Source organism: Cuculus canorus, chromosome 10 (assembly GCF_017976375.1).
Source record: "Cuculus canorus isolate bCucCan1 chromosome 10, bCucCan1.pri, whole genome shotgun sequence".
NCBI lineage: Eukaryota > Metazoa > Chordata > Aves > Cuculiformes > Cuculidae > Cuculus > Cuculus canorus.
Window position 1 is genome coordinate 8,460,323 of NC_071410.1, and position 12,584 is coordinate 8,472,906.

The window sequence follows — 12,584 nt, forward strand, 5'->3', positions numbered from 1 at the left end:
TGTTGCCACCCTTCCCCATACCAGACTCCCGGGTGGAGGCGGTGGATTCGGGACTGGCTCTAGCGGCTGAGTCACTCCTCTGTTTGCGGAGTCTAAAAATGGAAACTTGCTTCTCTTTTTATGCACCATAAAAAAACCCCATATAAGTAAAAAGGCCACTGTTTCTGCTGAATTGGTTGTGAGCAAGGGTATCCTGCAGAGATCTTAATAATACAGGCAATTATGAAATTAATACCACTCTGGCAAATCTGCAGGGCAGCTCTCCCCTCTGCAGGCAACGCTGTGGACAATTAGTTTGTCTGTGAGGGTAGCTGGGAGCACGTGTGTGTGTGAGGCTGCCTATTTTTTACTTATTTAAAGGCTTACTTTCAGTATCTTTGTGTGCACGTGCCATGCCTGCACATATATGAACATGTACCTTGAGCAGCAAAAGCTTAAAACGCTGTCTTCCTTTGTGCCCGAAATGCTGCAGTCTTTTCTATTTGATATTTGGTGTAATTGCCATTTCTGCAAAATCCAGCTCCTTTTTATGGGTTCCTCAGGCACTTTTCTCCTGCTGCCGTTACCGTGGGTAGGCTGTTGGCTTCCTACCCCCACCGTTAGTGTTTCTAGACAAAACAGCTCTGTGATTCATTGGGTGCTGATAGGAGTGAAAACATAATGATTACTTAGAGGAAATGTAAATTTACATTTGCTAACGGCTTTAACTCACAGTTCTGAAATACTTATCTCTTTTTCTCCAGGCCTTGTTTGGAACTAATGCATGGTGTGGTTCTCCAGTGCTGTCCTGAGACCCGGACTGAGGGAATATAGTCCATGTGCTTATGATTTTGCAGACTAGCATGGAGAAAAGTGTTTGTTTCTTCTCCTCCTGTCTCTCCCCAGAATCTTTATACTTCACTTCTTTAATGGAGAAGTCATCTGTTCATCTAAATTTTGCTGTTCTAAGGATTTTGGATAAGGTGGACCTGGAAGTTTAGATCAGTTGAAATGATTGAATGAAGAGAGGTCTTGTAGGAACAAGTAAGCCCCAGCCCTGGGTCTGTTTGCTCAGCAGGAACTGCACTGGGTTGCTTGGGGAGAGGAGATGGGGAGCAGACCTGCTCTGTGCTCACCTCCTTGCAAGTGCAGCAACTGTAGCAGGGGAGGACCTGGTGTGGGTGGCCAAGCTGCGGACTGTGGGAGTGGAGGCAGCCACGCAGCCTCCATGGGACACTGGGTGTCTCTGAACCTCCCAGGGAACACAACAGCCTCCCTTGCTCCTCTCCTGCTCTGAGTTGGGGCCCATTTCCCTTCTCTCTGGGGCTGGGAGCAAACAGAGGAGCACTGCCAGGAGCCCACAGGTGATTTTTCCTGGTTGCTGCCGTTGCCATCCGCATCACTGCTGCGAAGCATCTGGGACCGATCTGGAGTAGATGGAAACATTTGATTCCCAGCGCTGCATCAGTGAGCTTGCCAAATATTTTGGCCTCATCTCTGTGAGCTCTGCTGCTGAAACAGCCCTCGGAAGGAAAAAAGGTATTCCCATTTCCAGGGGGATTCCAAGCTTGCGTGGTTGAGGCAGGAGATGTTGTCACCGGGATGCTAACCCCTGTACTTCTAATTGTGTCTGGGCATGATAAAGTTTGTTAAGGATCAGGATGAGTCACAGTATTAAATGAGCATTTTGCCTCTCTCCGAGTGATCTCCAAACAGATGCCTGCCTTCAACAAATAAGGCAGCAGGGGTATTTCTCTTGGAGGAACAATTTGCAGTATTAGCAAATCAAATTCTCAGTGGGCCACTCTTGATGGGAATTAACCTCACCAACTGGGAGCGAAGCACTCTCGGTGCCTGGCGTGGCGTAATTGAGTTTGACTTCTTGTAGAGACATGGTGGGCATGATGGATCGGTGGGGAGACCCTCTGCCAAAGGTTAAAATCCATCGACAGCTTCGGAGTCGCACAGGGAGGGTTTCTAAGAGCAGAGCAAGAAATGTGAGATTCGCGCCATTCACATTACTGACCTTCCATCATTGTCCGTGACTTTGCTGTCAAATTATTCCAAGTGGAGACATTTCGTGAGCACTGTGGGGTGGAGAAGGAGCACGGGAGCCTGCCTGCAGCAGACTTTCAGTTCAATGTTGGAAGCGGTGGTGGAGATGGGGATGGGATCTTGGACCTGTGTACAGGACCACCCTGCAGGAGCATCTTCCTCTGGCCGGATGAGCTGTATGAGAGAAGTTGTCATCTCAAAAAAAGCCCATATTGCTCAGCTTTTAAGAGGAGTGTGCGACTACTCTTTTATAAATGAACTCAGTGCTTTTTATTCAGAGGTGTGAGCAGTTTATGGGGAGGGTGGGAAGGACGCTGATTGTCCTTGTGCTGCTTGCTGGTTCTGGTGATTGTACATTGTTTCTGGTGCCGAAGCACCACCCCTATGATTATTTTTCTTTTTCAGTAGCTCAGTCCTTAATCCTTTGCATCATATGCAGAATCTCTGCTGCAGGGGGTTGTTTAATTTTATTTGCTTTTCTGCTGGACATGGTATATATCTGATCAGTTCCTTTGGCCCTGCTCATTCAGAGGGAACTTGCCTTTCAAAATGTCCATCTTCAGCTGAGTCGTAGCTTGGTTTCACACTGCCTTGTTAATGTACCACAAAGTCTGTAGACCTGGGGGGGGGGAAATCTCCCAGAATAGGAAACTTTCCCAAATTTTCCTTCCACCCAACAAAATAGAGACACTTGTGTAAAATTGCCTCCTATTCATTGCACAAGCCTGTCTGCATCTCCAAACCAACCCAGCCAGGCTTGCCATCTGGTTGAGCTTGACCTGGATACAAATAGGTGTGAGTGAGCCAGCTTAAAGAGTAGGTTTAGTTTTGCTGGGTGAATGGAACTGCCCCAGTATGTTCCCTGGAAAGCACAGCTATGCTTCTTCATCCGAGAAGAGACAACTCTCCGCAGGGACGGCTGTCTGCAGGGAGCCATTAGAGTTCACATTAGGCTTAGGAGAGGCTTAAGCTTAGGTTTAAGGTTAGGGTCAAGCTTAGGGTTAGGGTTAGAGTTGGAGTTGTCCCATGGAGAGTTGGCCACAGAGAGTTGTTGTAGACTCTCGTGCTAAATCTGTTTTCCTGGGTTGCTTGGCCCCAGGCACAGCCAGAGGGGGAGGTAGGGATGTTCCTGGGGCTGCAGTGCTCCCTGTGCAAAGGCTAGAGGTTTCTACCCCTCTCTAGCTTACAAAGTCCTTCTTGCTACAGCCTCATTTCTCAGCAGAAATGGGGAAAGGTCACTCAGTCCCTCACCTACTGATCCGTACGCTAATGGATGTAATGGTGAGTGGATCTTTAGCTTTCAGCTCCCCTCTCCAGCTGCTGACCTCACAGCTCCATAAAGCCAGGCTCAGGTTTCTAGGCTGAAGGCATGGCAGCTGCCAGCACCTGACCTCCAGCCTCTGTCTGCCTCAACGAGCAATTAAACACTGCAGCAGCCTCTGTCCTCTGGTAGGGATCGATACTCCTTGGCCTTGGCAGTAGCGGAAGCCTTGACCTGAAGGGACTCGGACACGCTGAGCTGAAGCCAGCCCTAGATGTAGTCCTCATGGACAAAGCACCTGTTGGGACCTCATGGCAGTCGCTTAAAGCCCCTCCATCAGGGTTACAGTGCCCTGGGAGCAAGTGCAGAGATTTCTGGTGAGCCCTTTGTCACTGCTACTCATCCCTCTGCTCTCTGATCCTTAGGATTGATGCTGATCTGCTGATGGTCCATTTTGTCAGGCCTTTTGTGGCAGGGGGGCTTGTGCCACAGGAAAGGAGGAGGAAAGGGAGCTGCAAACCTTTCCGTCACTCTCCATCCACAGGTTTGCCTTAACTGCTTTCTCTCTGAATCACCAGGGCTGTTGGTGCTTTACGGTCCTGGTTTGCACAGCAGGGGCAATTGGGTTGGCACAAGGTGTGCTCTTACTTTGGGAGGTTATTACCCATTTTGATGCTTGAGGAAAGTCACCTCTTCCTCGCCTCATTTCAGCAGAGCAGCTCTGCACATGATGAGCTTCCTGAGCGCCACAGCTTGGGTGTCTGTGTATCCCTTCCATGGCAGCTCTTCTGGACTCTGAAGCCTCTGGCTTTACTCAGTGCTGTCATCCTCTGGGGTTTCACACCTCCTCACTTTGACTTCAGTTTATGATTTTTTCTTTAATGTTGCTTCTAGAATCTGGCTCCAAGGATGCTTTAAAAAAAAATCATTAGTTTGGAAAAAAGGATTCTCATTCAGCTCCTGTGCTGGGCAGAGGTGGGAAAGGGACTGGCACAGATGTACTATGTGACCACAGAATTATCCTTCAAAGTGAGTAGATGGCTCAGTCTCAATAATACCCTCAGAGAAATTCACGGAGTTCTCTGAGGTTTCAGTTTGCTTTGTATTTTCTCCAGGGGCTGTGCAGAAAGGAGAGAGGGGGCTGCTCTGGGCTGAGAAACTGGACAGCTGAAAGCAGGTCCATCCACTGGCAGCACACATTTCGTGCTCCCTTTCAGCAAAAAACTTTTTATCTTAGCAAAAGTCATCTCATGGCAAAAATATGTCAGACGGTGGGGTTGCGCTGTGTCCCCCCCCAGCCTGGTATGCATTGCTGCTGCCTGGGCTCGCTGGGATGCTGACATGGGACAGCAGTGCTCATGCAGGAGGAGGAGGAGCGAGCATCTTCATGACCGTGCAGGTTATTGAAGTGCCCTGGCAGTGGCCGTGGGGTATGTGCATGGCAGCACCACTGCCCAGAGATGGTGACTGTGGGTCAGTCAGAGAGCTGCAGTTCTGGCCTGTAGATGAAACGTGGCTTTCCTGGCACTGCACTGATGCCGGGACAGTGTGGTAGCTGGTGTGCCACGGGAATGCAGCATGAGGGCTGGCATTGTTGCGGCTCTGGGAAGGCCAAGCACACATTTTCCCTCTCTCCATCCCTTCCTTCCACCCTGCCTGTCTCTGCCGTTTTCCTGTTTTTCTTGTCCTACACATGGGCAGAAGTGTCAAAGTGCCAAGAAAGCCAGCTTTCACCTGGTGGATGATGCAGGCTGTTAGCTGGGTGTTTATCTGAGGGGAACCTCTGACCTTTCCTGAGCTGCTCTGTGGTAATGGATCATGCGTAAATAATTCACGGCTCCCAAAAACGCTCTGGGCTTCAACCTTGCAGTGACTTAATAAGCAGAGGTGGGTGATGCAGCCCAGGAAGCAAACTCAGCATCGTTGGACTGTTCTGTCCCCGTGTTCCTTGGGGAAATAGCTGCATGCAGGGAGATACCAAGAGCAAGTGACTGTCACGCGATCACACATTCCTCTTGGCTCCAGGGTCAACCTAGTTTTTTGAGTTGCCTGCAAGATACTTTTGTTCTCAGCTTCATAGGCATCCTGCTCAACTTTATCAGAAAACCCGTGTTTCTGATGAGTGCACCTTTTTAAGTCAGAGGGATGATTCACAGTAAAGTTTGAGCTCTACCTGAAAACCTGTTTTCTTAGGCTCTGAAGCACAAGCTTCAAGAAATGGGCAAGAGCTCAACGCCCCCTTGTTAAGGCAGCAGAAAGAACAAGCTGTTACGTACAGAGCTAAAAATAATTGCAAATCTTTGAGTCTTCCTCCCAGTTGCAGCAGAAGGATGCTCTAAGCACTAGTGGCCAAATCCATCTCTGGCACAGCTCTGACCTGACAACGCATTAAAGCTTTTGTGACTTTTTGAAGCTCAGCTCAGATAAATGCATAGCAGTGTGGCTGCTTTTCTGGAGCTGGTATGATTTCTAACTTGGATGAGAGTGTTTTGGGGCAAACCCAAAGGCTGGTGTTCCCCAAAGGGATGGCACCTTTTTTGGTAGAGTTTTTAGCGGGGAAACTTAAGAAGTGGAGAAATGCACAAAATAGCTGAGATTGGTGCAGCAACTGACAAAGCTTCTCTCTGTAAGTCACATCGTGAAAGCAGGATTCATCCGTAAAGTAAATATACATTGTGTAAATACAGACATGAGCCTATGTGCAGGGAGCCGTGCTCAGGCCAGTTAGGGTATGGACTCTTATCTGGAGCATTCCATAAGCATCCCTGCCAATGGTCTGCCTTCCTGAGCGTGGGGTGCCGGAGGGAGCCCAGACACCTTCAGGCTCACTGCAGAGTCCAGTGAGCATCTTTCCTTGGCCTCCTTTCCCTGATCTCCCTTGCCTGCAGCGTTTTCCCCTGACAGGCACTAATGGAGATATCTGCCTGGATGAGGCCGCTGGCCACCTGCGGTGATGGTGATCCATTACGACGCTGTTTCTTCTGCCAACATACAAGTTTTTATTCATTCTTTTGTTTTTACAACAGCAGCCAAGGGAGGCGCTTTGTCACTGCCTGTGACCAAGGAGCACAAAGGGAGAGCGGCTGAAGAGTTTGAGCTATGATAAAATGCTCGCCGTATTGATCTTGGCTCAGGATTTGTTTCCTCTCTTGCATTAACTCCCCATCGATTGCTGTGATGACCTTAAAGCATACGGTTTTGTTGGCCTTAGCCAACAGCACCCCTGTGCCCACACCCTACCCCCCTCCCAGCCTTGTTGAACTGCTGGTGAGCCAAGTTGTGCGAGGTGCTCTGGGCTAAGCGGAGCTTTTGCCTCCTCCGTCGTTCTATGTATTCGTTTCTACAGTTAGTGTAGAGGTTAGCGTTACATGGCACTAAGTTGTTACTGCTTGAGGGTCAGGTGGTTGTTTAAGTACAGTTTAAGTAAACTGGGTCCAAGGGCAACGAGTCCTGGCAGGAGCTAAAGCAGGGGCTTGAGTTTGGCCCAGAGCTGCTCACTTTCCCCGTGTCGGGGACCCCTAGAAGGCTGTGTCAAAGGAGCCTGGTGCAAAGCATGACCAGGGTCAGTGCCACCTCGTCAGAGTGGCTGGTTGGGGCAACAGTGCTTGTGGAAAGCCTCTTCTCTCTGTCAGGTTAGGTTCTTGGCGCTGCCAGAGAGCTGCTGAGATGAGACAGAGTGAAACTCTTCCTGCCTTTGCAAGGGACAGTGTGGCATTGGTGGCTGCTGCTCCAATTGCGCAACATGAAAGTGAGCTTCATCCTTGCTCCCTCTTAACTCCAGCTCTCACTGTGAAATCGTTTAATGGCACTTCTGAGAAAAAGTAACTTTCTGGGGATCATGGTGGAGGCTTGGGCTCCCTCCCTCATGTGAACCTGTGTCCAAAGCCCTCAGAGCCAGAGAGGTGGCAATAGTGCCAGGGTGAGCATGGGGATGGCTGTAGTGCTGATTGCAACGTCCCAGCTCTCGGAGCAGGAGGTGCCATTGTGTCCGTCTGCTGATGCTGTACTGGGCTCCTTGGCTTTATTTGATTTTGCAAATTTATTGTACTTTATTTAATCATTTATGAGCTCGGATGCTCTAAGTGGGAAGAGGAATGGTGATTCTCCAGATTTCCTTTCCCCTGTACTGTTGGATGCTTTCCCTGCTTGTGATTTGCTTTTTATTCCACCCAGAGACAATTCTCTGTAAAACATTGACATCTAGTGGCTTTTCTGCCAAAGGAAACCATAGGGAACAAAAGATTGGCTGCGGGGTGGCCAGTCATGATGCCACTCAGGAAAGCAAATGACCATCCCTTCTTCTCCTTTAGCAGCACTGAGGACATGTTGATCGCACCCTGGGGGCTCCACGCTCCCGGGCACGCACTCCTCAGTGTCCTTGTCCCAAAGGAGTGGCCTTCTCTGGCAGGGCAATTTGCTTATTGAGCTGTTCTAATTCCATTTACTTAAGCAGATCGCTTGTATCCAGACAGGGTAACTCTGGCATTATCGCTGAGGTCGTGGTCATTTGAAAGGAGGTGCGAAGAGCTCAGTCTGTATGGCTTCAGGCTGCCAATGGTGGAAAACACAGTGTTTGAGAGTGGATAGTACTGTGTGACCTAAAGTGATCTCTTAGTGGGATACATAAGGTTGAGCTTGCAGCTTTTCCAACTGGCAGCCTGGTGGGGTTCCCTGCAGCAGCATGTCCCCTACATGTGCCACCCTCCTGTTGCTCTGAACCAAAGCCAGCAACTCGCTTGGAAATGTTTTCTCTTACAAAACGCTGTAATGCATCCTTTAATTTCCTGTTATTCACTGTTTCTCATCATTGCAGTCCGGTACCGGGAGGATAAAATGGGATTTGGATGGGCTTTTCCCAGATCCCTCATTTCAGTGCAAGTGGGTCAGGGCTTCTGGGCGTATCCCGTTTATCTGGCCTGCAGAAGGAAATGTGGGAAGTATCTTTGTCGCAGGCGTAATGCTGAGCTGGGGCGCATGCGGTTGAGACCCACGGCTGCCCACCTGGAAAGGTAGCACGAGCAGCTTTTGCAGACCACATAAACTTGTCAGTCCAGCTCTGTTGTACAAGGAAATTGGGAAAAAAAAAGCAAAAAAAACCCAGAGCTACCTGTGCCCTCCTTGGGCCGAGTCTTCCGCCTTGGGAGAGTGAATTATTCTCCCAGGTTCTGGGAAGAACATCGGTTGAGGCACCCAGCAGGAGCACATTGCTGCTTGGACAGCCACATAGAGGGAGCTTTGAAGGTCTCTTCCACCTCTGTAAAGGCAAAACCTGGTAAACACAGCCAGATGTGCCCTGGTAGTTATGAACCTTCCCACTGTCCCCGGATAGTTTGTTTAGCTGCCTTTCACCCCAGAGAGATGAGCATGCAGAGGAGCACTCTGTAGCCGGACTCTTGAAAGCCTCCTAAGTGCTTCTCGGAGTTTATATTGATTTTGAACTTTAATGCACTGTGTGCTGAGGCACATGGTTCTAAACACTCTGCCTTCCTCTCCCCTTGGCAGGAATTTTTACTACATCACCATTCTGCGTGACCCTGTCTCCCGATACCTGAGCGAATGGCGCCACGTCCAGCGAGGAGCGACGTGGAAGGCGTCCCTGCATGTCTGTGACGGCCGGTCCCCAACTACTGAGGAGCTGCCCAGCTGTTACACGGGGGACGACTGGTCTGGCTGTTCCCTGCAGGAGTTCATGGATTGCCCCTACAACCTCGCCAACAACCGCCAGGTCCGCATGCTCTCCGACCTCAGCCTGGTGGGATGCTACAACCTGTCGGTCATGCCCGAGGAGCAGAGAAATAAGGTTCTGCTAGACAGTGCCAAGGAGAACCTGAAGCGGATGGCCTTCTTCGGCCTGACCGAATTTCAGCGAAAGACTCAATATCTCTTTGAGAAGACTTTCAACATGAACTTCATCTCGCCGTTCACACAGTACAATAGCACAAGGGCCTCCAGTGTGGAGATAGACGAGCAGACTCAGCAGCGTATCGAGGCCCTCAATTTTTTAGACATGGAATTGTACGATTATGCAAAAGACCTGTTTTTGCAGCGGTACCAGTACATGCGGCAGAAAGAGCACCAGGAAGCGCGACGGAAACGCCAGGAGCAGCGCAAGATCCTGAGAGCGAAGCAAGCGCGCCTGAGAGAGCAGAGCGACAACAGCTCCAGCACTGACTACATAGGGAACGTGGAGCGGTGGCGGCGGTAGTGGCGGGGGGAGCTCCTCCAAGACTGAAAGCAAAGCAGAACCCAACCCAACCCAGAAATTGGAGACGATGGAGCAGTCCAGACAAATTATGCTTCTCCAGGGTTTGAAATAAAAGAGGTTAAAATGTTGCCTTTGCAGTTGCCTTTGCAGTAAATGTTGTACTGTACGTGGAACACTTAATCTTAGCGTGTAATTAAATTGTCCTTTTTAGGTTTGTTGGATTATTTATGAAATACAGGAGCCAAGTAGGCTCATCGGAAATGGTTGCTTGGACGTTTATTTAAAAGAAAGGGAAAAGAAATCTTTAAATTAGTTATGAGTACAAAATGAGATGCTGGAAAATGTTTATGATGCTCGGCTGAAATCTATCTGGGAAGCAAATTCATTTCCTAATAATGAGCATTTAGCATACTCTCACAATACAATATATGAGCTAAACCTTTTCCCTTTGATTTTATCTTAATTTTATTTTAATAATGTGTTTTCAAGGGCACCGACTGCTTATGATATTTACCAAGTTAATGAATGGACGACGAAGGGAACAATAAAGGTCTAGAAAAAATATTGACTAGTTTTATGTATAATATTGGCTTTTAAAGGGAATCGAGGTAATTTCTCTAGTTATATAAATATTTAAAATTTTAAACTTTTTCTACCTACTGCTGTTTAGAGTTTTAAGCTTGATCTGTCTCATAGTAAAGAAAAAGGATAAAAAAAAAAAAGAAATGCATACTTTTCTGAACTCAATGCCAATGTTAAAGACACTGTTTCCAGAATTTTTCAGGGCAGTATGATTTTAAACATTCTGGAAAAGTTAGCACATCTTCATGTTTCATAAAGCCTTTTCCAAATTCTAATCTTGTGACAGTGTCTGATTTCAAGTCTTTCTTACCCATTAGAATACTTAATGCTGAATTTATCATTCCTTAATAATTGGTGGTCTAAACTAGATAAAATTATGTTGCAGATATTTGTGTAGTGTCTTTAAAAAGTCATAAAACTCTCTAATCCCAGCAATATTATGAAGAGAATTGCTCAATGGAAGAAGTAGATTTACACTTGAATTAGGATTTGCTTCCAGTAAACCTTTGCTACACCAGATAAGGCCAGGGCTTGCTTTTTTTTTTTTTTCCTATGCTCTTGAGCCCTTCTTAGCGATGAATGAGCAATGACTGAAAACGATGGAAACAAATCTTACCATAGCCATAGTTGTACAGGTCGAGAAGGCTGCGTGATGCATGGGAACACAGCAGCCCGCTCCCGAGCCGGCTCTGCTGGGCACAGGGTGCGGAGCCAGAGCTGGACCAGGCTCACCTGCAGCCCCTCAGCCTCGCTGAGACCGACAGGGCGAGCAGAGCGGGGCAGGGGGTGCGAGGGGCTCCTATAAATCTCTATGCAAAAAAAAAATTATATATATAAAAACCTCTGCAAGGCTTGGGCTAGACATTCAGCAAGTTCAGAAATGGTGTATGTAGCTGCGGCGCTGCCGAGCTTGGCACTAAACGGTGATCTGGGCGCGAGCGCGCGGCGATGGAGGCACCCAGAAGGGCGCTCTTTGTCCCCATGCATACGATGCTTACAAGGCTCACTTGCACTATTGCCTTTCGCCTGTAATATTCTATACACCAAGAGGGCAGGGGGACATGAAATGAGGCAGAAGACTTTAAAAAAACATCTTATGGCTCCATGCCTGAGTTACGTGAAGGCTATTTTATGTCTGATTACAACCTGGGGGGCAGCCGTCCTGCCGGAGGCAAGCGGAGAGCAGAGCAGCAGCAAACCAATACCCTGCGTAGCAGCTTGGAAAAGCGAATGACTTCATGTACAGCATTTTCTTTTTTTTTTTTCTAACGAGAACTGCAGTTGCCAATATGATGTCTCGGTTGTATTTTGGTTTTTATGGGGGGAAAATAATTCGCTGAAAGGCACTGCTGTAAACAGGACTTGCCCGTGGGTGAGCTGGAGGGCCTGTTGCAGAGGGTGCATTTTGTTTCTATGCTGTGGTGTGCATGGTTTACAGAGACTAGTTGCATTTTCTTTGTGTATACTGTTTATTGTATATAAGGGATGTACGAATATAAGGATACCGTTTTGTCATAACCATATCAAATTCTACTGATTTCCACTGTAGGCGCTGTCTTATTGTGTAGATTTACAGGCCGATCCACTGACTTCGATTGTGTAATTTAACAATAGAACTGATAAATAAAATTTAACTACAGTCTTCTGATTTTCATGTGATAATTTCTGTAGCTGACAACGTGTTGGGAATTGCACTGTTCAGAATGAAGAGTAATTTTGACATGAATGAAAAGGCAATTGACGGGCAAGTGTATGAGTTTAAAATCACAGCTTTTCTGAAGTGTATTTAAACTATAGCTTTCAAGGGCAAAGCCACTTTGGACTTTCTCTGGTTCAGGGGGTACTGCAGAGGTTTTGACTGCTTTTCTGAGCGGTCCTCAGAAAAGTAAACTATGGTTTCTGGTGGTTTTAAATATGATTGTCAGTAGTTTGCAGCATTGTCAAGGGATTGATCCCGTGTGTATTTGTGCATGCGTATGATTATTTTTTGTATAATACCCAGCATTTTTGCTCCAACTGGCTCTGGAAGATGCTGTTTAACTGCTGCTTTCCAGTGCGTCCTGTTGTATCCCTTCTGGAGACGTCTTAAAACACAAAAAAAGCTACACCAGAATTAGATGCAAAATCAGGTAAGAATGAACTGAGCATAATGCCCTGAACAACTAGAAAAGGTACTTTTGTTTTATTTGAATTGAGGTGTTTTTTTCTTGGTGTGGCTATAAAAGATCAGCAGGTTTACAGGACTTGTGGCGAGGTAGTAGACCCGGAGGTGTCTGTAGAAGGTCTTGCCTTGACCTACTCGAATTCCTCGGTGAGGATAGAGGTGCCTTTCCTCTTGCAAATACCTGCAGGGGCATCTTATCTCTGCAAGGCTTTTTGAGTCATGGGGAGCAGGGAATGGAGGGATCTGCCAGTGAATCTGCATTTGACTGACGTGGCTTTATATAGAGGTCTATTAGCGCACTGAGAAAGCTGCTGGTGAAGCTGCTAATGGGATAGAGG

At 47.7% G+C, this 12,584-nt stretch overlaps 1 protein-coding gene across 1 annotated transcript in view; it reads left to right on the forward strand.

The window, feature by feature from the left end:
• Positions 1–11,712, forward strand: part of HS6ST2 (heparan sulfate 6-O-sulfotransferase 2) — a 128,465-nt gene extending 116,753 nt beyond the window's left edge. Inside the window, exon 2 of the mRNA XM_054075978.1 lies at positions 8,798–11,712. Coding sequence (XP_053931953.1) covers positions 8,798–9,500 — 703 coding nt within the window. The 3' untranslated portion in view covers positions 9,501–11,712. The remainder of the gene's footprint in view (positions 1–8,797) is intronic.
• Positions 11,713–12,584: the final 872 nt, after the last annotated feature.